This window comes from Peromyscus maniculatus, chromosome 1 (assembly GCF_049852395.1).
Source record: "Peromyscus maniculatus bairdii isolate BWxNUB_F1_BW_parent chromosome 1, HU_Pman_BW_mat_3.1, whole genome shotgun sequence".
In the NCBI taxonomy this organism is placed as follows: Eukaryota; Metazoa; Chordata; class Mammalia; order Rodentia; family Cricetidae; genus Peromyscus; species Peromyscus maniculatus.
The window spans coordinates 158,700,600-158,728,285 of NC_134852.1; the positions used below are offsets into that span (position 1 = coordinate 158,700,600).

At 49.1% G+C, this 27,686-nt stretch overlaps 1 protein-coding gene across 2 annotated transcripts; it reads right to left on the reverse strand.

The window, feature by feature from the left end:
* Positions 1 to 1,974: 1,974 nt before the first annotated feature.
* Positions 1,975 to 27,686, reverse strand: Pola2 (DNA polymerase alpha 2, accessory subunit). 2 transcript variants are annotated; one of them, XM_006980665.4, is made up of 18 exons: positions 27,287 to 27,686; positions 24,800 to 24,924; positions 23,350 to 23,441; positions 23,131 to 23,188; positions 18,221 to 18,327; positions 15,671 to 15,864; positions 15,079 to 15,167; positions 13,407 to 13,562; positions 12,910 to 12,972; positions 12,072 to 12,114; positions 9,334 to 9,458; positions 8,456 to 8,494; positions 7,656 to 7,729; positions 4,654 to 4,762; positions 4,318 to 4,424; positions 3,528 to 3,587; positions 3,233 to 3,359; positions 1,975 to 2,440 (listed from the first exon to the last, which is right to left on the reverse strand). In XM_006980665.4, exons 1-18 carry the CDS (start codon positions 27,363 to 27,365, stop codon positions 2,285 to 2,287), a joined length of 1,803 nt encoding a protein of 600 aa, XP_006980727.2. In that variant the 5' UTR covers positions 27,366 to 27,686; the 3' UTR covers positions 1,975 to 2,284. The 2 variants fall into 2 exon arrangements, with proteins under 2 accessions (XP_006980727.2, XP_076413715.1); XM_076557600.1 differs by having other exon boundaries at positions 2,150 to 2,440; positions 4,654 to 4,765; positions 27,287 to 27,502.

The following is a 27,686-nucleotide window of genomic DNA, read 5'->3' on the forward strand; positions in this document are numbered from 1 at the left end:
ATGCTCTGGGGAGGAGGAGGCAGAACGGTTTCTTCAGAGCCATCTCTGCCCCCCTCCCAAGCTCTTGTGCCAAGGGTCCACTGGAGACCAGACCTGGGGAGCTGCCACCAAAAGAAGCTGGAAGGCAGATGGGGCCCTGCCAGCCTGTACCCTCCATCACCAGTACTTGTTCCGAGATCACATGCCCACGTGCAGGCGCACAGGCGAGCCCTATGGGCGACAGATGCTGGAGACTGGCACTGCAGTTGATGTCGAGGACCAGGAAAATGAGTTGGCAGTCACTTGGCACCAACTTCCTGACAAGAGTAAAAAGGAACCTTCTGGTGGCAGAGGCACGCCTGCCAGACCTGTCTGCTCTCTGAGTTCATAACCTCCTTGTCGTTTGGGTCTTAAATGTCCTCCCCATCATCTCCAGTCCCATTTGACTGGTATCCAGGCAACAGCCCTAGGCTTCCATTCACACCTCTGACAGGGAGCCCTGGATTTCTCTTCCCATTGCCTTTGGGCCTCTCTGCTTGAACTCACCATCTCCCATTGCCCAATCTCCACCTCTGCCTAAGGCTCCAAATCTCCCTCAGTCTGGAAAGACAGGGGCTCTGTCTATTGTGGGGCAGGGGCAGGGCACTACTGTTCCCCACAAGCCACCAGAAGCAAATGACAGTTGCTAAGTGCTACAGCTCCCCAGAGGAGTCTCACAGACCCCCATGACGAGGGCTAAGGGTGGGCGGGCAGCAGGATGCAGCTAGAGCTTGTTTATCGTGGCCTGGTGGTTTAATCTTCCCAGACCGATTCTAAGGCAAGGGTGGGCTGGGCTGAGAGCTGATGTTTGGCTTGGTTAAAACACAAAAGCTCTTGTGCCATGCATGCCACTTCCGAGGCTGACAAACCACATCAGCAATGTGGACCATTAAATGTTTCCTGTGGTCAGGTGTGATGGTGCACATCTTTAATCTCAGCACTGGGAGGCAAAGGCAGGCGGATCTCTTGAGTTTGAAGCCAGCCTGGTCTACAGAGTGAGTTCCAGGACAGCCAGGGCTACACAGAGAAACTCTGTCTCAAAAAAACAAAAAACAAACACAAAAAAGTCTCCTGCCAGAGGACAAGGGTCATCGGCTCCCCAAGTTGGGGACTGTTTCTAAATCTTTCCTCACAGGCACTTTTTTTGGAACTTACTATGTAGACCAGGCTGGCCTCAAACTCAGAGAGATCCACCTGCCTCTGCCTCCCGAGTGCTGGGATTAAAACCAGCCTCCCAAGCACTTTGACAAAAGGAGAAAGGAAGCAGTTCTCATGGTAGGTGACCTGTTCCCTGATGCCTCCTCCTGCAGAGGTGAGGAGCACAGGCTGGCTCTGTGAGGTCCCCTATTTCCGTCAGTCAAAGCTGCTACTCCTCACACTTCCTAGGGCCCGGCAGCATGGGGTTTCCTTGTCTTTGGCACGCAAGGCAGGACAGCCTGCTTATATGGGGCAGAAACGGGTGCCAGATTTAACTCTCGGCAGTCTTTCCTCAGATGCCAGAACATACCGGCATGGGGATGTCCTGGGACCCCCGACCTTATCTGAGAGCTCTGGGCTACAGGCAAGTGCGAGCTCCTGCTGGACCTGCAGTGACAACTGGCCGGAGACTACAGCGATGGGAGGGCTCCCAAAGGCTGCCTCCTCCAGATGGAGAGGAGGGGCTGGGGCCAGCATGCGTGTGAGACGCGGTATATGAGACGAAGCACAGGCAGAGAGAGCCGGGCAGGCTGCCAGCTGCTTGCTCTGCAGCCCAGTTCCGAAGCCAGAGCCCAGTTTCTTCCTCAGCAGCTCTAGTCTGGGGACTTTGGGAGGATGCAGGGTAGGGCTGGGAGAGTTCCAAGGGGCTGGACAGGGCCCAGTGTGACCAAAGCTCTGCCTTCTCTGGACATAGGTCAAATAGACAACATTCCTAGAACACTACTCAGGAAGAAAAAAAGAAAGAAAGGGGAAGATAGATTAAAATCAGTTTTACTAAAAATTTATATTTATTTCTCTAAATGCTGTGTCTGATTCATACAGAAAACCATGAGGTTTTCCTGCCTTTCTGGGCAGGCTGTCTCCACAGACAGTTCACTTCTATGTGAAGAAGGGAGAGGCGAGAGGCACGACTCAGATCAAGGCCCAGCTGCACAGGACCCCAGGCCCACAGTCCTGGTCCGCTCCTTGTCACCAACAGATCCCTGTCAGGTGCTTCAAAAGTCTGGTCATCAGAGGGTCATACCTGGGCTCCTGGTGTCGGTGAGGCCACATGACTGAGGCTCAAGACTCAGATTCTGACCACCTGCGCGGCCACACTCAGGCCCGGCCTGCCCTTACTGTCCACGGCCTTGGGCTGTCTCCTGAGGTAGAGGCGGCCAAAGGTGCCACCCACCTGTCCTTTGGTGAGCCGCCCAGGATTTATACAGACACAACCAAGGATGTCCTGGAAAGAAAGGGTACTGGGTGTGACATCGTCAAAATCTCATATTGAGTTTAGAAAGCAGAAGCAAAGGCAACCACCCAGGCAGATATGTTCACTAGTAACTAGAGACTCTCCAGGGCAGATAAAGAACGCAGCAGCCTGCTGGGACAAGCAGCTCTTATCCTTCGGACGAAACGGATCCCAATGGTTTCTGGTTTTTCTGCATGAAGAAGACACTTAGGGGTTGAGTGGGTGCCACACACTGTTCTCAGCACTCAGGAGGCTGAGGCAGGACGAGTGAGAGAGAGCTCAGGACATCCTGGGCTGTAGAGACCCTGCCTCAAATGCTCCCTCCCTCGAAAAGCAGAAAAACCACCGCTTAAGACTGGACTGGACCCAGCTTAAAAAAAAACAACTGGTGTGGTGGACTCCCTGGGAGGACTCAAGCCTGAGGCGGCTGAGCGTGCAGATCAGATCAGATCAAGAGCTTCTTCAAGGTACTGCTGGCGGAGCCCACAGGGAGGTCAGATCAGAATTCAGGGGAAGGCAGGCAGACAGGCAGCATGTTCCCACACCACCGTGACATGGCCTGAGGTCCTCACTCTTCGACACACAGGCTCTACTCAGGTGGGCACACGCTGCTTGCTCCTGCTCCATTCCACCCACGGACACCCCCCACCCAACAACCAACCCTTGTGCTGGCCCCAAGCAGACACTGTTCCATTCAGTAGACCCAGGGAGAGAGAGTGCCCGGTAATCTGGAAGGAAAAGTCGGGTTCTGATGTCTCTGGCAAAAAGCCAGTTCAAAGCTACCTTCACGAAGTACCGCAGCTCTGACGGCACGATGAAGACGTCAGGGGTGAAGAGCAGCTGGGCATAGGAATAGAAGTTCTCGTAGTCGATGGCCATGTCCTCGTGGGGCGGGTAGAGTGGGTAGTAGCTGCAGAGATGACAGAAAGTCTAGTAGCTGCCAATTCAGGAACCCGGGGAGGCTCCCACTGCCCGTTTGAGGGGACAGAACCCAGTTTTGTCGCCACAGGGTAAAATTTCCTGGTGGCTGTGAAGCGAGTCTGATCCGGTGACCCAGGGGGTTGGCCAGCGCGCTCACCTTCTCTGCGTCAGGATATGCTTGAGGATTCGGCTGAATCGGTCTGAAGTCCCAGAAGGGCTAGAAAGGAAGCAGAACCGGTTTCCTCCGTCAGTCCTCTTTAGGGAGGACCCGAGGACTAGAGCTGGCTAGACCGCAGGGCGACAACGTCCTTGCCCAGGACGGGCAACAGGGCACGAGGCCTAGAGGGAAGAGGAGTCCTAGGAATCAGGATTTGGGAGGCCTCGGCGCTGAAGCCAGCACCACCTTGCACAAGAGGACACGACCTCTGCACCATGAAGCAACACACAGCCAAAGCATCACCCAACTGAACTCCCCGGTGGTCCCTCTCCTGGCAAGGCAGGTCTGACGGAAGAACCAACCGCCTAGCCTAGATGCCAGGTCCAGCAGCGTCCGGCTCTCCGAGGGCCCCACGTTCACCGTCTGATAAATCAATCCCTGGTGAATCTGCAGAGGAGGGCACTCGAGCACTCGGTTCACAAAATGGGAAGGTAAAGCGAAAGGGACTAGGGCCAAAAGTAGGAATTTCGCTGCCGGCCGTTGCGTGCAGACACAGACCGGGCTCCTTGGGGTCTCAGACACGGCCGACTGGTGACAGCAACGGATACGCCGGTCTGACTGCTGCCGTTAGCAGACGAGGGAAGGCCCGAGTCTCTGCATAGTGTGGCTCTCACGACCCCTTCTCAAGACTGTCCGGTAGCATGATGGGGGGGGGGGGCAGGGTCTTGGCGATGGCAGGGCCAGGATGCAAGGAGCCAGCTGTCTGCTGTTGACGTGGAATGTGTCTCACCTGCAGATCTCCTCAGCCCCGATGTGGAACAGCAGGTCCGTGGATGTCAAGCCAAACATCACTCCATTTATGGAGAGGCTGCAGGGCTCGGACACAAACTGCACTCGCTGAAATGAGAAGGCGCCCACTTGAACATCTGCATACGACAGCTAGAGAGTTCCTCCCCACCGGAGCCCGGCCGGGAAGGGACAGAGACCACTGAGAAGGACCAACCCACGCGCAGCAGTCTGTGACCTGCTGGGAGTCAGAAGTCAGGCTCCCGAGGGACTCTCTGCCCTCACCCACGGGGCTGTCTTCACCCCACCCGCTGTCACTGGCCAGACGGGGCACCGGTACCTTTTTGTCCTCCCGAGGCAGCTCAGAGAAGGTAAAGGGTGGCTGCGGGTACACGGGTTCATGATGCACGTCCCTCAGAGACGGGACAAAGACAAGGTGGGAGCCGGAGCTGCTTTGTCAAAACACAAGCACAGGAGGGACAAGAGGTGAGTGAGCAGAGCGGCCCCAGGCTCAGGGGTAAGCCTGCCCTCCATCAGCAGTCCTCCGGGGAGACTGGGATGCCGCCATTCCACTCCAGTCTCCCGGGACCCTGCGAGGGAAAGGCTGTCACTTCCACACGTCCAGCTGGATCTGATGCACACAGCTCAGGGCACACAGTCTCTTGCTTTGGGTGGCGTCCCACTACAGAGGGGAACTCTTGTCTGGTGGGAAAAGCGAGGAAACTGAGATCTAGAGCTGGGCATGAAAGGCTCGGGAGGCCGGAGAGGGGTGTTATGAGTTTGAGGCTAGCCTGAACTACAGAGTGAGGTTATTTAAGGGGAGTCTCAGGACTTAAACTCAGGTTTTACTCCCCTCTACAGGGCATAGGTAGCTTGCGGGCAATAAAGTTCTCGGGACACATGGCTTGGGTGAAGCAAGCGAAGCCAGGGAGGAGTGAAGCCAACTGGTTAGACCCCGAGGTCGTCCTCACACTTTGAAGATCAAACCAAACCTTTCAGGCAGCAAAGGCTCGGCCAGGTCTACCGGACACTGACGACAGAGACTGTCGGAGAGACACCCACCTCCCACTCACATCAGGAACTACCCCAGGGCAGCAGCAGAGGCAGCAGTTCCTCTGATGGGGACAGAGAGTCTCTAGGGTTACAACACGGAGTGGCTCCCAGGGCCGGCTGTTTCCGAAGCCCCCCAAGAGAGAAAAGGGAAAAGCCTTTTCTTTGTTCCCTTGCCCATCCTTGACAGAGGGGCCCACTGTGAACCAAGAGGCCAGACTGTTGCTGTGAGGGCGTGCCTGGGACAGCCGAAGCTCCCTCCTGCACCCTTCCTTCTCGTGCTGAAACCGTGGACAGGTCTAGATCCCCAGAGCAGGGGTCAGAGGTGGCTGTGAGCAGCCTGGTGTGGGTGCTGGGAGCCAGACACCAGCCCCTGTAAGAGCAGCTAGACTTCTTTTTCTCTTTCTTCTTTTCTGGTTTTTAGAGACAGGGTTTCTTTGTGTAACAGCCCTGGCTGTTCTGGAACTCACTCTGTAGACCAGGCTGGCCTCGAACTCAGAGATCTGCCTGCTTCCGCCTCCTGAGTGCTGGGGTTAAAGGCCTGAGCCACCACTACCCAGCTACAGCAGTAAGTCTTAACTGCTGAGCCATCTCTCCATCCCTACATAGGGACTTTGGACATGTCATCAGATACTGAGGACTGGTCCGCTGTAATAGGTCACCATAATCTTGGCAAAGGTACTTCGCATATTATTCACAATCAAGTTCACTGCCATTGTCCAAGTGAGTGCTAGAGTCTGGTGAACAAGCCAGGGAGTGAACTGAAAGGAACAACCTATGCTCCCGGTCTCCAGGAGTGAAAGTCTCTAAGGTACAAAGGACTGAGGTGAAGCTGTTAGTCCTCACGGGACGAGGCTGCTGTTCAGGAGCGGCTGCAGGAGGGCAATGGTTAAGGAGGAAACAGCCTCCGCTCATGGCTTGGAGCTGGCTCTGGGGGAGGGGCCGGGGAGAAATTCCAACTATGTGCAGTGTTGCACAACTTCATGCATCATATGGTGGGAGGGTCTCGTCTCTTGAGCAGAGGGGAGCATCAGGGCATTCTGCAGCCACAAGGGAGCTCGCTGACATCTGCTAAGTTCTGCGAGAGTGTGGTGCTCTGCATTTCTGACCTAGCACCATTTATATGCAGATCTGGCAGGGTGGGGCCGCAGCCCTGCTTTGCAGCTCACACTAGCCACAGATGAAAGTGCCTGGTGGTGCTGGGTACTGGCTCCCTGGGTAACAATGCTCGGTCTATTCTTTGTTGTGTCACTGCTATCAATAGCACACGGGACGAGGAACCAAAAACTCAGAGCCCAACCTCATGTCTGAAGCACCAGCCAGTGCTGGGGGCCACCCCAGTGCCTGCCCCTGCTTTGGGAGACTAGGGGTTTATCTCCGAGGACCTCAGCACTCCCCTGGTTTCGGGAACTCAGCTGGGGCCCTAACAGATCTGGCGAGAGGGAAGGTATCTGTAACCCCCACTTGAGAAGGGAGGGTAAGGAAGCCTTGGAGGGCTCAAGTCTCCCGGCTCCAGGCCTGATGCCAGCACAAGGTTGTATTACAGCTAATCAACCTGGGATCTGTTCTCAGGACGGAAGGCGGAAGGAAGACCTTTAAAAACCACGGTTGTTACAGCTTTGTTTTAAATCTCAGCTTCAGGAACGGTTGTTTATTGTGGGTTCAGCAACAAGCAGCAGATCCCAGGAGGCTGCCCACCACAGCCTCCTCTTTCTGTCCTGCCCAACAAAAAGGACAGGAGCGGAGGGTCGGCTTCCTGATGCCTCCGTGTCTAGCTCTGAACTCTTCCTGGAACCACGAGGCCCTCGCACACTGTCCAGCTATGCTGAGGACTCAGGACCCACCCTCTTCCGCCCATGCTCTAGCCCCTGGCAGCCACCCGCCACGATGGGGAAGCGCTGACTCAGGGAAGGAAGTTGGGCTTACCCCAAAACATTCCCTTCACGCAACAAGAGGCTTGGGGCCTCTCAGAATTTCACTGCCAATCAAATGCTTCCCCAAACCACCCTGGGAATATTCCCATGGAGTAACAGTTTACGCAAGGGGAAGTGAGAAAAGGAAGTAAAGAGAAAGAACTGAGGACGACTGAGAGTGTGTGGAGTCTGTGTATCTGACTTACAGAGATGCCTGTGTACTCACTGAGGCTGAAGGTCAAGGGTTCTATCTCATCTCTAAGTCCAAAAGGACAGAAAGGATGGGAACACAAGTGGCCTAAGCAGCTTCGATTTCCTACTGGCATGGCCCGGAAGAACCTAGAAGGCTCCAGGTCTGCCCCGCATCTGGAACACTGACCTTCTCGTTCCCTCGATGACTGTTCTCAGGCACTGCTTGAAAACCTCTTCAAACGGGCTTGTCAGCTGATAGTTCTGCAAGAGAGGAAAGGAGCTGACTCAGAGGAGGGCCGAGGGACGGGACGGGACGTGAGAACAAAGACAGCCAGGCACGGGGGCTTTGCAACCCCAGCACTCGGGAGGGTGAAGCTGCAAAGTCCCCTCGCCACATAACAATCCTCTTGCACGCACACTCAAAGTCTAGGATGAAGACGGCCTTGAAATCCTGTTTATGGAGGTGAAACACCTTCCAACAAGGGACAGGAGACCCAGGCCCTTGACCAAGATCCTCGGAAGAACCTTGATTCATGTATCAGAGGGACTCATGACATGATGCCAGTTTGTGGCCACATAAAGGATTTCATAGTATCTGCCTCTTTAGTGAAGTAGCTACTATCCCAGTCTCATAGGCAACTTTGAGACCAGACAGCCAGACCCACGGCTGAAGCCCATCTGCTTGTGTTACTGTTTTTGCACCTGAGCAGTGAGTTGGGGTAGACAAAGGAACCACCTATTTCCAGTTCCCTCCCTGGCTTCCAGATGGTCTTGTGTACTAGTGGAACAGAGCCTTCAGATTCAAGGTGTTTATGGGACACAGCCAGCGACAATGTTTGACAATGTTTTCCACATTAGCCACAGGGTTGATGTAAGCCTGCTGCAGATACAGATAAACTCCAGAAGAGGAGACTAAGAGAGAGTGTCTAGGTGAGTGCAGGCACCCAGTCCCTCCCCTCTTCTCCCCTCCCCTCCCCAGGCACTCACCTCCACCTGCTCGTGTTTAGCATCCAGGAAGGGTCCAAACTGCAAATGAGCGGAGGTGGGGAAACAGAAGCCCCCAAAGAACAAATCAGAATCTTCCGTGTCTGGAAAGGCTTTTAGACAATTAAGCAGTTCCCTGCCCAGGTCCACCTGTCCCTCCCAGGTTGCCTGGAGAGCCTGGGGAGGTAGCAGATGGGCTGTGGAACATCTGAGTCCTGTTCCCTCAGGGTACTTCCCAGGGCCCTATAACCCTCGTGGTTGCCCCAAATGACACTGGGCTCTTTTCTGTTTTTTTACACCTAGTAAGAACAACAAACCACCATGTTAACAGTAGTATCTTGGCCATAAAAAGAGATTTGTTTAGGACTACAGTACCAAGACAGAGCAAGAATGCTGTAAAATCAGGAAAGGAAGACAATACTGCTGGCCTCAGGACTTAGTGATGGCTGTGGAGTATGTGTACACCTCCAGAGGTGTAGATTGAGAATTTAAAAAATCCCAGCACTTGGGAGGCAGAGGCAGGCAGAGCTCTGTGAGTTTGAGGCCAGCCTGGTCTACATAGTGAGCTCCAGGCCAGCCTTGTCTACACAGTGAGACCTTGTCTCACAAAATCAAAAACAAGGAAAGATTTAAAAACAAAACAAAATCTTTGTAAAAGGAGACAGATAGATGTTTCCTAAAAACTCAAAATAGGGTTGGAGATTTAGCTCAGTGGTAGAGCGCTTGCCTAGTAAGTGCAAGGCCCTGGGTTCAGTCCTCAGCTCCAGGAAAAAAATAAAAAAATAAAAAAAAAAACTCAGAATAGCATTAAAACCCCTTGCTAAGGCTGATTTTGTTCCCACCCCACAACCTCCCTACACACTACTATCCCGGGGACCTACCAGGATGCAGACATCGGGTCGGTCATGGTTGATGATGGCGATCAGATCAAGCAAGGGGTCGTATGTGATGCTGTCAGAGGTGGTATAAGGCCCACAGGCAACTAAAACCATAGTTTGCTCACAATCTGAGACAGAAGGCATTGCAAGGTCATGAGGAGGAGGAGAGCTGATATTGGGTAGAGGGAGAACGAAGGGCCATTGAAGGAGAATGCCACAGGATTTGTCACAGCAAGTCCCATGAGTGCAAGTCTGGGGATTCCAGGTGAGGACCTTATCCCTCCCCCAAGAACATCGAACCAAGAACACAGGCAGCGAGGAGCTGGAGCCATGGAGTGCACTTGGGCCACATGAGCAGAAAGACAGGAAAGAATTCATCCAAGTGACATGTGCTCACACTGCAGAAGTTAGGGGCCATCTGGGGGTCGGTGTGGTGGGAGAATATGGGGGAATCGAGGCCTGGAAGGGCAGGCTCTGTTGGAGGCCCAGATACTAGAGGACCCTGTGGGTTCTTGTGCTACCTGGACACTGAAGCTGCTAGGCTTGTGCCCCCCCCAACTTTGGGTTTCTAGCCCCTGTCCAGACAGAACTATCTGAATTTGGGTTTTTAAAGTCAGTCTGAGCTAGTTTGTGAGGCTTATACAACAAGCCTCCAAAATTCCCCAAATTTTCTAATACGCAGCATTACTTTCCTATCAGTTCTGTAAGAAATTATTTCAGGGATTGGAGAGATGGCTCAGCAGTTAAGAGTGCTTACTGCTGTTCCTGGGGACCCAAGTTTGGTTCCCAGCACCCACATCAGGCAGTTCACAACTGTCTATAACTGTTGACCCGGGGACCCAACATCCTCTTCTGGCCTCCACAGTTACCTGTACCCACAAGTGAACATAGCTATATGCAACACACATAAAAACAAACAGAAACAAATTTTAAAACAATAAAATAAAAAATTATTTTGTAGTATCAAACTTGGTAGCTAATGCAATTTACTATCTTACATTTTTGGACACTGTAAGTCCAGAAGTCAAGTTGTCAGCATGGCTGTGGAACATCCAGAGGCTATCTGTGCACTATCTTTAAAGTCAGTGGCCTAAAGATTCTATTCCATGACCATGTTCATAAGAACCCATGTGACTGCACTCAGTCCACATGTATAATCCCATTCAAGACTCATTATGTAGAGCGGGCTTGACTTGAACTTACAAAGATCTGCCTGCCTCTGCCTCCTAAGTACTAAGACTAACAGTACACACTACTACATCACCAGACCATATAAAGTAACATATTCACTGCCCTGTGGGATCATGGAAGCGATATTCAGTCTACCACAGGACTGAGACCAGGAAGAATCTACCTTTGTCCCCTGCACAGATAGTTTCTGAGACTGTACAATGGCATGAGCTGATTCCAGGTCATGTCTAAGAATGACTTCACACGCCATCCATGTGTGGGTGGGTACTGGCAGTATGCCAGCGTTGGCATTTATTGAAAATCTTTACTGGTGTTTGTTCTACTTCACTTACAAAAATACTTAGAAATACTACCCCCCCTTTCTTTAAAAAAGACTTATTTGCTCTATTTATATGTATACCTGCATGACAGAAGAGGGTATCAGACAGAACAGGGGATCAGATGGTTGTGAGCCACCACGTGGGTGCTGGGAATTGAACTCAGGCTTCTGGAAGAGCAGCCAGTGCTCTTAACCACTAAGCCATCTCTCCAGTACCTGTCCTCTTTTTCATTTGTGACAGCAGGGGATCAAACTCAGAGCCTCACATACGCTATACAAGTGTTATCTACCCAGCAAGACCTCCAGCCCAGCTTATGGGTATTTTGAAACAAAGTTTGCTAACTTAAAAACAAAAACAAAATACACATATAATTTTTATTATGTTGCTTTTTCTCCATCCAGGTCACTTGTTCAATTCTTTTTCCTCCTCCCCCTCCCCCGCAGACAAGGTTTCTCTGTGTAGCCCTGGCTGTCCTCAAACTCAGAGATCTGTCTGCCTCTGCCTCCTGAGTGCTGGGACTAAAGGCGTGCATCACCACTGCCCGGCTCTTCTTCTTTTTCAAAAACACAGTGTCTTACTAGGTAGCCTTGGCTGGCCTGGAACTCCCTATGTAGACCAAGCTAGACCTGAACGCAGAGATCCACCTGTTTCTGCCTCTCAGGTGCTGGGATTAAAGGTGTGCATCAGCACACCTAGCCAGAAACTATTTTTTTACAATTACACCCTTATTGTGGAATGACTATAGAGTTGCACAAACTTGCAAAGAGGGCACAGAATTCTGTCTTTTCCCAGAGCCCTCTAACATTAACATCTCCTACAACACAGCACATTTGCTGGAATTAACAGTATGTTAGCTGCTGACTAAACTAGGTTTTCCAAAGCGTCCCTTTCTCCTCCAGGATTCCATTTGGACACCCAGTTGAGTTATAATGTGTGTATCATTTCCCTTTTCAAGTATCCTTCCCATGCCTGTTAAGCAGTAGCCCAGATTACAGGTGTTCAGTTTGTTATCACCAGAGCCCAGATGACACCACTATCAGCGCTCAACTTCAGACTCACTAGTGACTCGTGAAGAGAGGGCCTGTGAGCCCACTGATCAGCTGTGTCCGCACTGCTTGGCATGGCGCCCCCACACAGCTTTTGTTGTTTCCCTGAGCCTGGGCAACTACAGTCTGGGACTTTGTCTATCACCCCCATTGTTGGCAAGAAAAAATTTGAACCAAAACTTACCACCATCCTCTTCGGTGGGCTGATAGAATGGCAGTGGTACCCCCTGAAACAGAAAGAAGGCCCAGCTGGGGTCTGTCCCCGCCGTTGCTTTGGCGATGGATGGCTCTGAGTGCTTGCAGGTCTGCAGTGGGAGGATTGTGAGGAGCCAGGAGAGGGGCTTGTCTCTGCCTTGCTCTTGGAGTTACAGCTAGAGCCCAGATTCCGACATTTTTCTAAATAGCTCACTGTGACTTAGCAGACCGAGCCATGGGAAAACCCAAAACACTTGGCTGTCCCAAGCAAAGTGGGGGCCTAAACCATGGGCATGCTGGGCAAGGATGGCAGGGAAGGGAGTCCACCTACTTCTCCGGGCATTCCGTGGAAATTGATCTCTAGAGGACCACAGTGGTGAGCAGAGCTTGAGGCCAAATCTGACTACAGACATTTTTTTTTTCCTGGTTTTTTGAGACAGGGTTTCTCTGTGTAGTTTTGGTGCCTGTCCTGGATCTTGCTCTGTAGACCAGGCTGGCCTCAAACTCACAGAGATCCACCTGCCTCTGCCTCCCAAGTGTTGGAATTAAAGGTGTGCGCCACAGCTGTTTTTTAAATGAAGATTTCGTTTGTTTATGAGTGGCCGATGGCTGCCTGCACTATAATGATATAGACACACGTTTAGTATTTGCTGCCTGGCTCTCTGCAGGAAAGAGTTTGCTAACTCACAGCTTGGAGGTGGGTTCCAACCCGAGAAATAAAAACTACTAACAAACACCCAGAGACTGAAAAAGACCAGTCTCTTGTACCACATCCGCACACACAGAGCCTGGGGCAAACATGAGGTGCTGGAGAGGCCCATCTGTACCTCATAGAGTCTGGTGGCAGTGAGTCTCCTACCAGTGGTGTTGAATCCTTCCATAATTACAACCTGAAAGACAAGAAACACAAGACTGCTGACCAGGAGAGATAAATGAGAGGTCCGAGATAAACTGCTTTTGGTAATTATAAACTTAGGGCATTTCCCAGAAAACAAATGAGGGGGGCCGTATCAGTTACAATTACGCTCTTCACAGATGACCTAATTCTCACAACAGCTGCATGAGGTAAGAATTTTTATTTCGTTTTGTGGATGAAGACACCCTGGCTTTGAAGGCCAAGTACCTCAGCCACAGCCACACACCTCACGAGGTGGAGCTGGGATCTGAACCTGGGCAGTTGGACCCAGAGCTAAGGAGAGGAAAAGCAGTTCCTAAAACAGTGGACCTATACAACCCAATCTCATGGCAACAGAGACGGAAACCAAGAAATAGCTGCCCACTGCATGCTCTCAGGTCTGCATCTCAGAAGGCTCCACAGTCTCACCTGTCCAGGAAAGAGAGAATATTCCTTGAGGTCGGATAAATCCACCGGAATCTGAGTGCCCGAGGAGTGTTCCCGGTCTCCCTCGAGAATCACCGACTTGCTGTTCAGCTTGCCATTGCTGTCACAGCCAATCTGGCCCAGCAGGATGACAGGCTCCTACCAAAGAAAGTGCAACATAGTGGCGGGACAGTGAAAGCCAAATAGCACGTTCCGGGAGGTGATCGCAGCATCACCGCTGAAAGTGGAACGACCCTTCAAGGGTGTCTAGTCCACCTCCTGCCTAACCAGGTGTGCTCTGAGAGGCTGCCCGAGTGTGAGCATTCCCAACCAGGGGGATCCCCCCAAGCCCTGCCGCCCACAAGCACTTCTGGAAAACCACAGCTATTAATAGATCACATCACTGAGTCTGCCACACACCGCTCTCAGATGACATGTAGTAACATTCAACCCTCACGGTCACCGTGAGATAGCTATGGCTACACCCAGCAACAAGAGGCAGAGCCACAGGATAATTTCATTAAGGTCAAACAACAGTGAAGCCTGGACCCAAAGGTCGGAAGTTGGCTCAGGGCCAAATCCTCAGCCATGCTGTGGTTCCTCTTGGTACCTGCACGCTCCTGCCTCCCCACAGGGTTTTGCTACACAACACAGTCTATCCTTGAACTCTCAATCCTCCTGCCTCGGGCTCCCAAGTGCCCAGATACCATGTGGGACATCACATTACACTTCCCCAGGAAGTCCTTCCTGGATGGAACTGACATCTCTCCTAGTGGCTTCCTGTGTAAGCTTCCACTCTTGGGAGCAAACTGAGAATATCTAATCTTTTCCTCTTGTGCAGCCCTGCCCCCACACTTCCTTTCAATTTCTCCAAAACTTCCTACAGGACAAAATTTTTTTTTCTTTTCTTTTTTTATCCTGAGACAGGGTTTCTCTGTGTAACAGTCCTGGCTGTCCTAGAACTAGCTTTGTAGATCCGCCTGCCTCTGCCTCCCAAGTGCTGGGATTAAAGGCGTGCGCCACCACCGCCAGGCTAAGGACAAAGTTTTATGTATGGTCACTTCCCCTGGAAGCAACAGGACAAAGGCACATTCAGTCAAGGGTTGTACAGGACACACCTTCTCTTAGATTGGAATGCTCCAGAGAGAGAACCCACACCAGAATTAAAGCAGGATGGAACTCTAGATGCCAGAGGCAGCCACTGATCTGCGTCAGTGCTCAGACCAGAGGAATCGCTCAGGCAATGAGAGAATCCCAGCCCACAGTTCTCACCTTGCAAACCCAGACACTTCTACCTGCAGAGGCGATCTCCTGCACCTCGGAGCAAACGAGCTTTCAACCTGTTTGTGTATAAGACCCAGTCCACGAGGGAGGAAAAGTCTGGCGACAGACACAGCCAGGGAGCACCTCTTTTTTTACGAGGGACCTATTTTATCAGCGCTAACCAAGACTGACAGTGAACCAGCACACCAGGTGAGTGGAAGAGGACTTCTTCATCGACTCCAGAGAGTAGTAATGATTTAAGCTGGGCATGGTGGCACACACCTTTAATCCCAGCACTCGAGGCAGGAACTGGGAGGCAGAAACTGGCAGGTTTCTCAGTTCAAAGCCAGCCTGGTCTACATCAGGAATTGAGAGTAGCAGTGATTCGTGGGAACTCTTAAGCGGCTCTTACCTGTGCTGGTTCCAGGAGGGGAGTAAAAGCCTCAATCTTGTAATGCTCCTTCAGTTCGCTGCCAAGCTCCTCTATCTTACAGGTCAGAACTGCAATCAGGGGACAGGGTGCTGTCAGTGCGACAGAACACACTGTCCAGCATCACAGTCGGTCCACGGGATGGTGGAACATGGACACCTGTGCAGTCTGACCTCAGGCCTCAGTCCATCTTCTGACACGATCACTAAGCTGGTTTTCCACTGGGTTCATGGCACAGTCCCAGAGCACCATCAAGAAACCCACCCTTACTAGACTGCAGGGAACTCCAGGTAACCTGGGATTTTCCAAGGAAGCAGCTGAGTGCTCATCACTCGAGAGCTGAACTCCTTCACAGCCCACGCTCCACACTAGGGTGGCTGTGCACGTTCCTAAAGTGAACCACACAACGTGGGAAAGCACAGCTTCACCCAGCGTCCTTCCCTTCACCTAAAGAGCACCCATAAGGACATGGGCCAACCTCTGGATGCTGAGGCCTCTAGCTGTCCGTCCGTCCATCCGTTCCTCCGTCCGCAGGGCTTTACACCCACCAGACTTTCCAGAGGACACCAGTTACCTTCACGGATATCTGAGAGCTGCTGAAACATGGCTTTGTAGCTGCCCGTGAGTGGCTCTGGGTATCCCATGACCTTCAGGCTGACACTTGCAGAGCCTCCTCTCCCAGACCAGGACACGCCCTGTGCTGAGCCGAATGTGGTGACCACTTCTCCTCGGTTGGTTCTGGAGCTGTATTTCTGGGAGGGGGCGGCACTGATGGGAAGCAGAACAGATTAGTATTACCGTGCCCGTGGTTACCTGAGACAGGAACACGAGGCGAGGCTTGGGAGGCCTGCAGAAAAAGCAAACTGTCTTACAGATCTCATCAACGTGGAGGGGCTGGAGTACCCTGACCTTTCAGGAATTTCGGGAATGAGGCACCAAGGAACACCAGAATACAAATGTTTAGAAGTTTAAAGACAAAAACATATAAAAAGCTTGTTATTTTTTTCTCTATTAGAACTAAATGAAGCAAAACACAACGCACTCTGAACTGACTGAAAGGCAAGTTTCAACTATTTTCCTTCCTTCTTGTGAGTCATCCATGGTTACCAACCTGTCATTTGAGCCTGAAACAGTGACTGGGTCAGATACTGCCGAGCAAATACAAAAACCTACAACACAGTTGAAACCAGGCATGGTGGCACACGTCTGCAATCCTAACACTCAGAAAGGGAAGGCAAGATTGGGACCGCAAGGCTATCCTCAGCCAAGTTTGAGGACAGCTTAGGGAACAGAAGATCCTATCTCTAAAAACAAAACAAATAAAAAAAAAACTCAGAGTACAGTTAGTTCAAAGATCAAGTAACACTAAAATAAAAGTTCAACACAATAAATGAACCTTTCCTTTGTCTCTGTGGAGGTGGAGAGGCAATGAACGACCAGTGAAAGGGAGCAAGCACCCCTTACCCCACCCAAGGCTGCACTGACAATTCTGTGTCCACTCTGACTGGCTCACCAGAGTGCTAAATCTAAGAAGGTTGCTGATCTGCTTGGAAGCTTCTAATCCTCCTGCTGTGAACACTGCCTACGGAGAGGTCTAGAAACACGCAACACCCAGCACCCTAAAACTCTGTGGGAACTCACTCCACAGGGGTCATGGCTGTAACTGTTGCCAACACCCCTTCTTTCCAGACAAGTTACAGAAAATGAGCTCAACTAATTATCTTTATCTCCAGGGCTGCCTCTACCTAAATAATTTACAGACTACTCTTATAAATTACAAAACGAGCTTCTGATGTCAGCTTTCTTAGTGTACATTAAAACAACGATCCGGCAGGGGAGTTACCAGCCTCTCTGGGCTCCACCTGTGAAGGACATGTGTCACAGCAGCCCTCTAGTGCCATCAGATGCTCACACGGGACAGCCATGGCCAGAGAAACAGATTTAAAGAGCTTCCTGCTTAGAGAGACTAACTCCCTCAATAGCTCTGCAACAACTATTTGAACCCTCATAGGTTTCAGAAATGCCCTTTTACGTCTAGAAAGTTGACTCTGGGAGTTTTGAGCAGTTTTGAGATTTCTCTGAACCAGGTGGACCACAGTGAAACCAAACTGTCCTTCAGGATCCAATAACCACCCCCGGGACAAGGGCCGCAGAGCCTCCAGTTACTGCCTCTCCGTATTCTGTGTGTGTTGAGTATTTTGCCTGTGTGGATGTATGTGCACCATCCATGTGCCTGGTATCTGCAGAGGCAGAGAGCTTGTGGATCCCCTGAGCTGGAGTTACAAATGGCTGTGGAGACGGAACATGGAGGCTGAGAACCAAACCTGTGTCCTCTGCAAGAGCAGCCAGTGCTTTCCACTGCTGAACCATGTCCCCGCCCGTCACTGGCTCTCTAAAGTGACAGAACTGAGAAGCCTACCCTCTGGTTGGTTTAGAAGGATCCAGAGGTCGGCAGTTTCCTAAACGGTTGAAATGCTGTTCCTGAGCGCCATAAGGATGCAACACCCTTATAAACACGTCTCCTCAGCGAAGCACTCATCTGTGGGTTTCTCTAACGGAGATCTATCATTTATGGATTTTCAGTCACACATGATCTCTGCACATTTATGTGTAGTGGTGGTAGCCATGAGGAAATCTCAATTAAGCCTCTGAAGGAGAAGATTCAATGATGAGAAAATGCTCAGAAGCCAGCTGTCACCTGAGCACGGGATGAACCGGTTACGCAATACTGTGAACAAAGGTGCATACTTTTCCTTTAAAAAAATACTTCAGGTTACAGAAAGAAACCCAAGTAAACACAAACGAGTAGGAGCAGGTGGGAGCCTATTTGCTCTGACTGACCAGACGCGCCAGACGCCCGGGCTTCTGAATAGCCAGGCTGTTTTCAATAGGAGGTATCAGGTCCCGATCTAGGAAATGAGCCCTAGAGAAGTGGGTGGAAAGCAAGTTTCCTTAATTACTGTACAAAACAGTAATTTTCCACAGGCAGAGAACCACGGGCTTCCCAGGCAGCTCCCAGCAGACGCCCCACTCCTCTGGCGGTTAATAAGTTACCCGCAGTTCGCCCTGTCAGCAGAGAAAGAGGCGCAGCTTTCTTGGCACTTGGACTGATCACGATACATACCTCGGGGAGAAACTCGATGGTGAGAGAAGCTGATGTGGGCTACGAGTGCAGACACTCCTTTTTGTTAGGGGGGTTTCTGGGGTGCTGCTAGCTCGCTTATGAGGACCCTAGAAACAAGATGAAAATGAAATCCCAGTCACTCTGGCTTCCAGTCGCTAATGAAGTATAGACCCTTGGCAGTGCCTTAGTAAGGACAAAGTGGCACAGGAAAGGACACAGGCAGGGCCGGGGTCTTCAGGAGCCGTCTCCAGCAGAGGTCACAAAAACCTTCCACAGAAACCCAACACCCACCAGGACGCTGTCTGCACTCTGAAGGCTGCCACGAAAAGAATGCAAACATTCCCCAAAGAGAATGGCCAGCCCAGCTGACCTGTCAACCTGCACGCACATCTCCATACCACCGCTTTCTGCTTTTAGAAAAGACCCGAGTTTGGCAATACCTAGCTTTGACCTGAGCGCACACATTCTCTGGAGAAGGGATGGGACCACGTTACACTTCTTTTGGCCAAGTCTACCACACATTTTCCAAATTAAAGCCTGGAATAACTCCAGGAAGATAAGGTAGTTGAGCTCATACTTGGAGAGAGTAGTCAGCAAACACCTCACTAATGGTCACATCTGGGGTTTTTTTTCCCTTTAGTTTTTCATTTTCCTTTTTAGTTTTTCATTTCTTCTCTCTCTCCCTTTTTTTCTGTGCTCATCAATAAGAAGTCAAAAATAAGTACAAAGTAAAGGATGAAACTCAATCACAGGCCCTAATATTCCCTAAAGCCTGGGATAATGGGGTGTGTTAACAGAAAAGACAAATGTCTTGTTCAGCCCAAGGGCTCCAGGTCATATGCAGAAACTTTTCTGACTCAAGGCCTCCTCCTGTTGGTCATTTAAGGAAATGCCATCAAGCTATCCTTGGTAGAGTCTGTAGGACCCAGGGTGAGAACAGACTCAGAACCATCACTAAGGCAGGCATGATGGCTCATACCTGAAATCCTAGCTTTTGGGAAGCTGCAGTACAAAAGTCCTCCAACTTCCAGGTCAGCCTGGGCTACAGAGTAAGACTCTGACTCAAAAAAAAGAAAAAAAAGAAAAACTAAGAAGCTATATCGGAAATTAGGTTTTCAAATATGTGTGGTTTTATTTATTTAAAGATTTTATTTTATTTATGTGTATGTGAGCATGTGCATGCAGGTAGAGGTGCCTAGGGAGGTTGGAAGAGGCATCAGAACCCCTGGAGCTGGAGTTACACACACCTGTGAACTGCCTGATGTGGGTGCTGAGAATTGAACTTGGGTCCTTTGCAAGAGCAGCAAGATCTTGTAACTAGTGAGACAGCTCTGCAGCCTCTGTATTGTTTTTTGTTTGAGACGGTATCAGGTATTAAAGCCTACAATGGTCTTGAACCCAATGTAGCTGAGGCTATCCTTCAACTCCTGAACTGCCTGCCTCCTTCTCACAAGTACTAGGATTACAGATGTGAGGGACCACACCTGGCTTACAAACTAGATTTTAAAAGTTAATTTTTTAGTTGGGCGGTGATGGCACACACCTTTAATCCCAGTGCTCAGGAGGCTGAGGCAGGTGGATCTCTGTGAGTTTGAGTCCAGCCTGGGCTACGGAGTGAGTTCCAGAAAAGGCACCAAAGCTACACAGAGAGACCCTGTCTTGAAAAAAAAAAAAAAAAATCCAGAGAATCATCAGGTCATAATTCAAAAACCTGTACTCCACAAAATTGGAAAATCTGAAAGAAATGGACAATTTTCTGGATAGGTACCACATACCAAAGTTAAATCAAGACCAGATAAAATATTTAAATAGACCAATAACCCCTAAGGAAATAGAAAATCATTAAAAGTCTCCCAACCAAAAAAAGCCCAGGACCAGATGGCTTCAGCTCAGAATTCTACCAGATTTTCAAAGAAGAGCTAATTCCAATACTTCAAATTGTTCCACATAATAGAAACAGAAGAAACATTACCAAACTCTTTTTATGAGGCTACAGTTACTCTGATTCCCAAACCACACAAATGTGCAACAAAGAAAGAGAATTACAGACCGATCTCCCTCATGAACATTGATGCAAAAATACTCAATAAAACATTAGCAAACTGAATCCAACAACACATCAAAAAAATTATCCACCATGATCCAGGGATGCAAGGATGGTTCAACATACAAAAATCTGTCAATGTAATACAACACATAAACTGAAAAAAACACACACAAAAAAAAAAACCCAAAAAAAAAAAACACCACATGGTCATCTCATTAGATGCTGAAAAAGCCTTTGACAAAATCCAACACCCCTTCATGATAAAGGTCTTAGAAAAATCAGGAATACAAGGAATATATCTAAATATAATAAAGGCAATTTACAGCAAGCCAACAGCCACCATCAAATTAAACAGAAAGAAACTCAAAGCAATTCTACTAAAATCAGGAACAAGACAAGGCTGTCCACTCTCCCCATATTTATTCAATATAGTACTTGAAGTTCTAGCTAGAGCAATAAGACAACAAAAGGAGATCAAAGGGATACAAACTGGAAAGGAAAAAGTCAAACTTTCACTATTTGCAGACAATATGATAGTATACATAAGGGACCCCAAAAATTCTACCAGGGAACTCCTATAGTTGATAAACTCCTTCAGTAAAGTGGCAGGATATAAATCAACTCAAAAAAGTCAGTAGCCCTCCTATACACAAATGATAAAAGGGCTGAGAAAAAAAACAGAGAAACATCACCCTTTACAATAGCCACAAATAGGATAAAATTCCTTGGGGTAACACTAACTAAACAAGTGAAGGACCTGTATGATGAGAACTTTAAGTCTCTAAAGAAAGAAAATTAAGAAGATAACAGAAAATGGAAAGATCTCCCACGTTCATGGATAGGTAGGATTAACATAGTAAAAATGGCAAGCTTATCAAAAGCAATCTACAGATTCAATGCAATCCCCATCAAAATCCCAACACAATTCTCCACAGACTTGGAAAGAACAATACTCAACTTCATATGGAAAAACAAAAAATCCAGGATAGCTAAAAGAATCCTGTACCATAAAGCAACCTCTGGAAGCATCACCATCCCTGACCTCAAGCTTTACTATAGAGCTGTAGTAATAAAAACAGCTTGGTACTGGCATAAAAACCAACATACAAACCAATGGAATCAAATTGAAGACCCTGACATTAACCCACACACATATGAACACCTGATTTTTGACAAAGAAGCCAAAACTATACAATGGAAAAAAGAAAGTATCTTCAACAAATGGTGCTGGCATAACTGGATGTCAACATGTAAAAGATTGCAAATAGATCCATATCTGTCACCATGCACAAAACTCAAGTTCAAGTGGATCAAAGACTTCAACATAAATCTAGTTACATTGAACTTGATAGAAGAGAAAGTAGCAAGTATTCTTGAATGCATTGGCACAGGAGATCACTTCCTAAATATAACACCAGCAGCACAGACACTGAGAGCAACAATTAATAAATGGGACCTCTTGAAACTGAGAAGCTTTTGTAGGGCAAAGGACAGGTCAGTAAGACAAAAAGACAGCCTACAGAATGGGAAAAGACCTTCACCAACCCCACATCTGACAGAGGACTGATCTCCAAAGTATATAAAGAACTCAAGAAACTGACATCAAAATAGAGTAACTATTTTAATTTATATATAATTAGTTCAAAGATATTAAGAAACAATTAAAGAATATTCAAGAAGGGTTATTTAGTCAGGTAGGGCTACACAGTAAAATCCTGTCTTGAAAAACAAACAAGAAAAGTTATCCTAATTTAAAAATAAAGCTTACAGCTGGGCAGTGGTGGCACAGCCTTTAATCCCAGCACTCGGGAGGCAGAGGCAGGCGGATCTTTGTGAGTTTGAGGCCAACCTGGTCTACAGACTGAGATCCAGGAAAGGTGCAAAGCTACACAGAGAAACCCTGTCTCGAAAAATCAAAATAAATAAATAAAGCTTACAGCATTTTACATACTGATTTTTAAATTCTATGTGCGTTCTCCTACACTGGAACAGTCTTTACCCTTAGTCCTGTTATCTGACTGAGTTCATGAGTAATTTCTATGCCTCCTCCTCTACTGCTAGGTGATAGGTTATTTTTAATTTCTTGTGATTATGAATAATGTTACGATGTACCTTGTCACGCATATAGCTTTTTCCATGATTTGGATCATTTCCTCAGATAGTCTTAGGGGGTTGCTGGGAACGGACTCCAGGGCTCTGTACACACTAAACATGTACCCCGGGGCTACACTCCTAGTTCTCAGGAGATGCTGCCGCACTAGGAAGAATGAGTAAGGCAAAGGGTAAACATGACTCTGGGGTTTGGATACATTTTCTCTAGCTACTTTCCACACAGACTCCTCTAACACACTAATGCTGCAGCTAGCACAGGCCAGGCCTGAGGGCAGGAACAGTGGGTGGAGCAGCGTCCACGACCTGAGAGCATCTGCAGTGCAGTGAAATGGAGCAACACTCAAGTCCACCGTGAAAGACAGAGCGCGAGAATAGATACAGGAGAGGAGGAGGGAGGAAGCCGCTACTTTAGACAGCTTAGTTCCCTCCCCCCCAACAAGAGGCCACGAGGTGAGTGTATGTCTGGTATGCCTGAAGACGAGCAAGAAAACCAGGATGGGAGACAGGACCGAGGTGGAGTCAGCCTCAGACATACTATTCAGACTGTGAGCCTTAGTAGGGAAACGGAAAGTCATAGAGAGTTGTGAACTTACTTTCTTTGGTGAGACCAGGCTGTCCTAGAACTCAGAGATCTACCCGCCTCTGTCTCCCGAGTGCTGGGTTTAAAGGTGTGCACTACCAAGCCCAGTTCTGTGATATGTTTTTAAGAATGTTACTTGTAGAATACAATTTCCAGGAACCGCATGTTCACCTTAGAGGGTGTGGTATAAGAGTTCAAAAGGGTCTCCTCCTCTTCCTCTGCTTCAATCCTGAAAACACTGGTCAAGGAGAGCAATTACATGTGATTAACCGAAAAACTGAATGCTAGGAATTTTTTAAAATTTGTTTTTAAGTTATATATACAACTGTAGAGGAATTACAAAATACATATATATGGCTGAGTGCAAAGACCTTCTGCATCAAAGGATACAGCTCTTGTATGGAAACAATGTCCCTGGCTCCTGCATGCCCGCTGTCCTTGGAGGCACTGTGCCAGGCTTTGGATACTTTCTTATTTAGAACCTGAGGAATGGAACAGAAGCAGAGCGTGATTACATTATTCCACAGTCTGATAACAGGGAGGGCACTTCCCATTTGAAGTAATAACAGGCATTCAAAACGTAAGCAAAGAAGAGTTAGGGAGAGAGCCCAGGTGGCAGGGCACGTGCCCGGCAGCAAGAGGTCCCGGACTCAATTCCAGTATCGCCCATCCCCAGAGTCAAAGATAAGAAACTGCTCCAAAAAGTGTTAACTACCATGTTAGTACACACCTTTAATCCCAACACTGGGAGGCAGAAGCAGGTGGATCTGTGAGTTCAAGGCCAGCCTGGTCTACATAGTGAGATACTGTCTCTAAAACAAACCAAAACATGGCAGGCTGCGCATGGTGGATCATGCCTCTCACCCTAGCATTTGGGAGACAGTAGGATTGGGATCAGTGTATACACACACACACACACACACACACACACACACACACACACACGCGCGCGCGCGCACGCGCACGCGCACGCGCACGCACACGCACACGCACTACATACCACTCTTCCAGAAGATCTAAGCTCGATTCCTAGCACCCACATTAGGCAGCTTAACACATCACACTGCCTGTAACTCCATGTCCAGGGGATCCGACACCTCTTGCCTCTGCAGGCACTGCACCCACACCTACACACACACACATATTAGAATAACAAAAATAAATATTAAAAAGCTTTCCCAGTAACTCTCTGCTGACAACACATGATTCTAATATAATTCTCTTTCACACCTGCCACCTTTAGGTGTGAGAGGCAATTTTAGGTGCTTCACATACAACCTCACTTAATTTTTACCAATCATTAAAAACACAGGTTATCAGAACTTGATGGAAGAAAAAAAACAAAACAAAAACAAGGCTCAAAAACAGTAAGCAGGGGCCCAATGATAGGGTTCAACGGGCCAAGGCACTTTCTGCTAAACCTAATGGCCTGGATTTGAACCCCAGAACTCACTTAGAATCAACTTTCCTTTTTCTTTTCAAGACACAGTCTTACGATGTAGCTCTGGCTATCCTGGAACTCCCTATGTAGACCAGGCTGGCCTCAAACAGTATTGGGATTAAAGGTGTACGCCACCACCATCTGGCAACAACCAATATTTCATAGCTGTCCCCTAAGCTCTGTAGCACAGGTCTGCATACCCATTCGTACACACCATAAATAAAAGTACAGAAACGGAAAGACACTGTGACAGAAGGAAGCAAAGAGGGAAGAAAGGAGGCAGAAGACCAAGCTCACGTGGGGCGGGAGTCCAGGTCAGACTCCAGAGCCCGCATCCTTTCATGCACTGCACACCCCCACACAGCAGGACGACATTCGTGAACTCGCATTTGCTCTCACCTCGTGTTCGAAGGAGCTCAGGATCTCTGCAGTAAGGCACATTTTCCCTGTGCTGGTGCAGAAGGCGATAAGCTCACTTACCATCCCCTCCTCCGTCTGTCTGTACAGAACACACAGCTCTGCCACTGTAGGAGAGAAGCCAGGCAAGGGAGGACCTAGCTCATTTCTTTTCTTTTTTAAAGATTTACTTAGTTATTATGTATACAGTGTTCTGCCTGCATGCTGAAAGAGAGCACCCATCTCATTATAGATGGTTGTGAGTCACCGTGCGGTTGCTGGGAATTGAACTCAGGACCTCTGGAAGATCACTCTTAACCGCTGTGCCACCTCTCCAGCCCCCCCGCCCCCAGTTCACTTCTTTTGCTCTCATACTGAGGTGAAGCAATCCCTGTTATCCAGTCACCACTTAGTCACAGGCCCTGGGAACGAAACGGCGAACAAAACCAACAAGTTTTTGTTCTTGATCACAGGAAGTTTGCTACTGGGGTGAAGCCAGAACAAGAAAGTACATAGAGCCGGGCGGTGGTGGCGCACACCTGTAATCCCAGCACTCGGAGGCAGAGCCAGGCGGGTCTCTGTGAGTTCGAGGCCAGCCTGGTCTACAGAGTGAGTTCCAGGAAAGGCGCAAAGCTACACAGAGAAACCCTGTCTCGAAAAACAAAAAAACAAACAAACAAACAAACAAAAAAAGAAAGTACATAGTACCTTAGATGCTCCAAGGTGCGATGTAGAAAAATGAGGTTGGGGGGAAGGGATCATGGAGCTGAGGAGTCCGGCAATTTGAATACAACCAGGGGCCAAGGAGAGGCCTCAGCAGGTAAAGAGCTTGTCACACAAGCATGAAGACAGGAATGCAGGGGGCATGGTGGCATGTCTGTGACCCCAGTGTATGGAAGGTGGAGACAGGGAATGCCTGGGGCAAGCTAACCAGATTGAGGGTGGTCAAGGAGGACTGAGTGAGTCACCACAGGAGTGGATGTACCTAGCAGGAAGTGGTTCTGGGCTGAGCCCTGTCCATTCACATCAAGATGAAAAGGAGCCTTGAAAGGCTGAGAAGTGGAGGTGAGGAAATCCAAAGGAAACCCCAGAGCAGGGGGCAGTGAAGCTACAAGAACGTGCTCCTGACGGCATATGAACAAGCGGGCAGTAACTCCAGTTCCAGAGGCTGACTCCCTCTTCTGGCTTCTGAAGGCTCTGCATGCATGCGGTGCAGTTGTATACACACAGAGGAACACTCATTCACATAAAAATAAATAATCCCAGCGCTCGGGAGGCAGAGGCAGGTGGATCTCTGCTAGTTTGAGGCTAGCCTGGGCTATAAAAAGAGGCCCTGTCTCAACACATTTTTAAAAAGAAAAGATTCATTTTAAGTCTTCACAAGGACTTGGAGTATTTCAGTCTTCGCGAAAGAAATGCATTATGAATTAGTGTGTTTACATTCTGCTTCTATTTTTTTTTTAACCTTTAAAAGTAAAGCAGAGGGGCTGGAGAGATGGCTCAGGGGTTAAGAGCACTGGCTGCTCTTCCAGAGGTCCTGAGTTCAATTCCCAGCACCCACATGGCAGTTCATAACTGTCTGTAACACTAATTCCAGGGGATCTGACACTTTCACACCAATGTATGTACAATAAAGTTAAGTAAATTAAAAAAAAAAAAAGATGGCTACCTGCTATAAAGACCTTTCTTCAACAATTCGGTCATTAAAAAAAAAAAAAAAAAAAAAAGCAAAGCAGACAGGACCTCGATCCTCGATGTTTAGCCCTATCAGGCCTTGAATTCTCTGTGGTCCTCCTGGCCTCAGTCTCCCAAGTGCTGGGATAACAGGCAGGCCCACTCCCACTGTGGCTTTATATCCTAAACTTAGAAGTTCAAAGTGTTGATGAATGGTTAAGGCAAGTGTACACACAGCGCTATTCTGAAACCGATTCTCACATTTTCCAAGAGAGATGTGTGATTTAAGCCTTCACCATTGGACTCTATGGACCGATATGATGAGGCGCTGGACTCCAGAGCAAGACACAGGGGTCGGCACACAGCTTAGACAACTAATTCTCCTTCCTTGTGTCCCTCCATCTATATAGGGAGAGAGCCAGAAAGCTCCCTGAAGTTTCTTCCAAAGCTAAAGTATTAGGGATCCACCTCGAGGAATTCCTGTTTGCACAGACCACTAAAATTATAATTATAAAGTGGTGCACACCTTTAATTCCCCCAGCACTCGGGAAGCAGAGGCAGGCGATCCCTGTGAGTTCGAGGCCACCCAGTGGTCTACATAGTGAGTACTAGGAGAGCCAGGGCTACAGAGCAAGACCTTGCCTTTAAAAAACAACTCTGATGAGAAAAGTCACAGAGCAACAGATGATTAGGTGTGCGCTGCAAAGGGTTCCAATGCCTCCTTTTGACAGCGTCTCCTGTTTGTATACTCAGGACCCAAGCGGTACCCCACGAGCACATGGAACTTGGAAGGGACCCCCTCGGTTCGGGACTCACGTTTCCCCATCAGGGCGTCCTCGCAGTCCAGGCCGAAGATCTGTAGCTCCTCCGCCAGCTGCTGGGTGGACACAGCCATCGTGACCCGGGAGGGGCCGGGCTCCGACCTCAGCTCAAGTCTGCTCAGCAGAGGCTTCTCCTTTCGCCTTGGGGGAAGATGCCGGACGCGCCACGAGAGACAACTGGCCCAAGCCCTCAGAAGAGCTCAACCACCCGGTCACAGAGAAATACGTCAACAAAAAGAAAACTCCTTCCGGAGAGAAAACTTGCTTCCGAATTACTGCTTAGCTTCTGGGTGAGAAGTAGAGCCTGGAAAAACCCGCCAAATGCTTTGCCCGGCGCGCGCTTGCGCGAGGACCGGGTCAGCCCCGCCCTCCCCGCGCACGCGCGGGAACGTCCC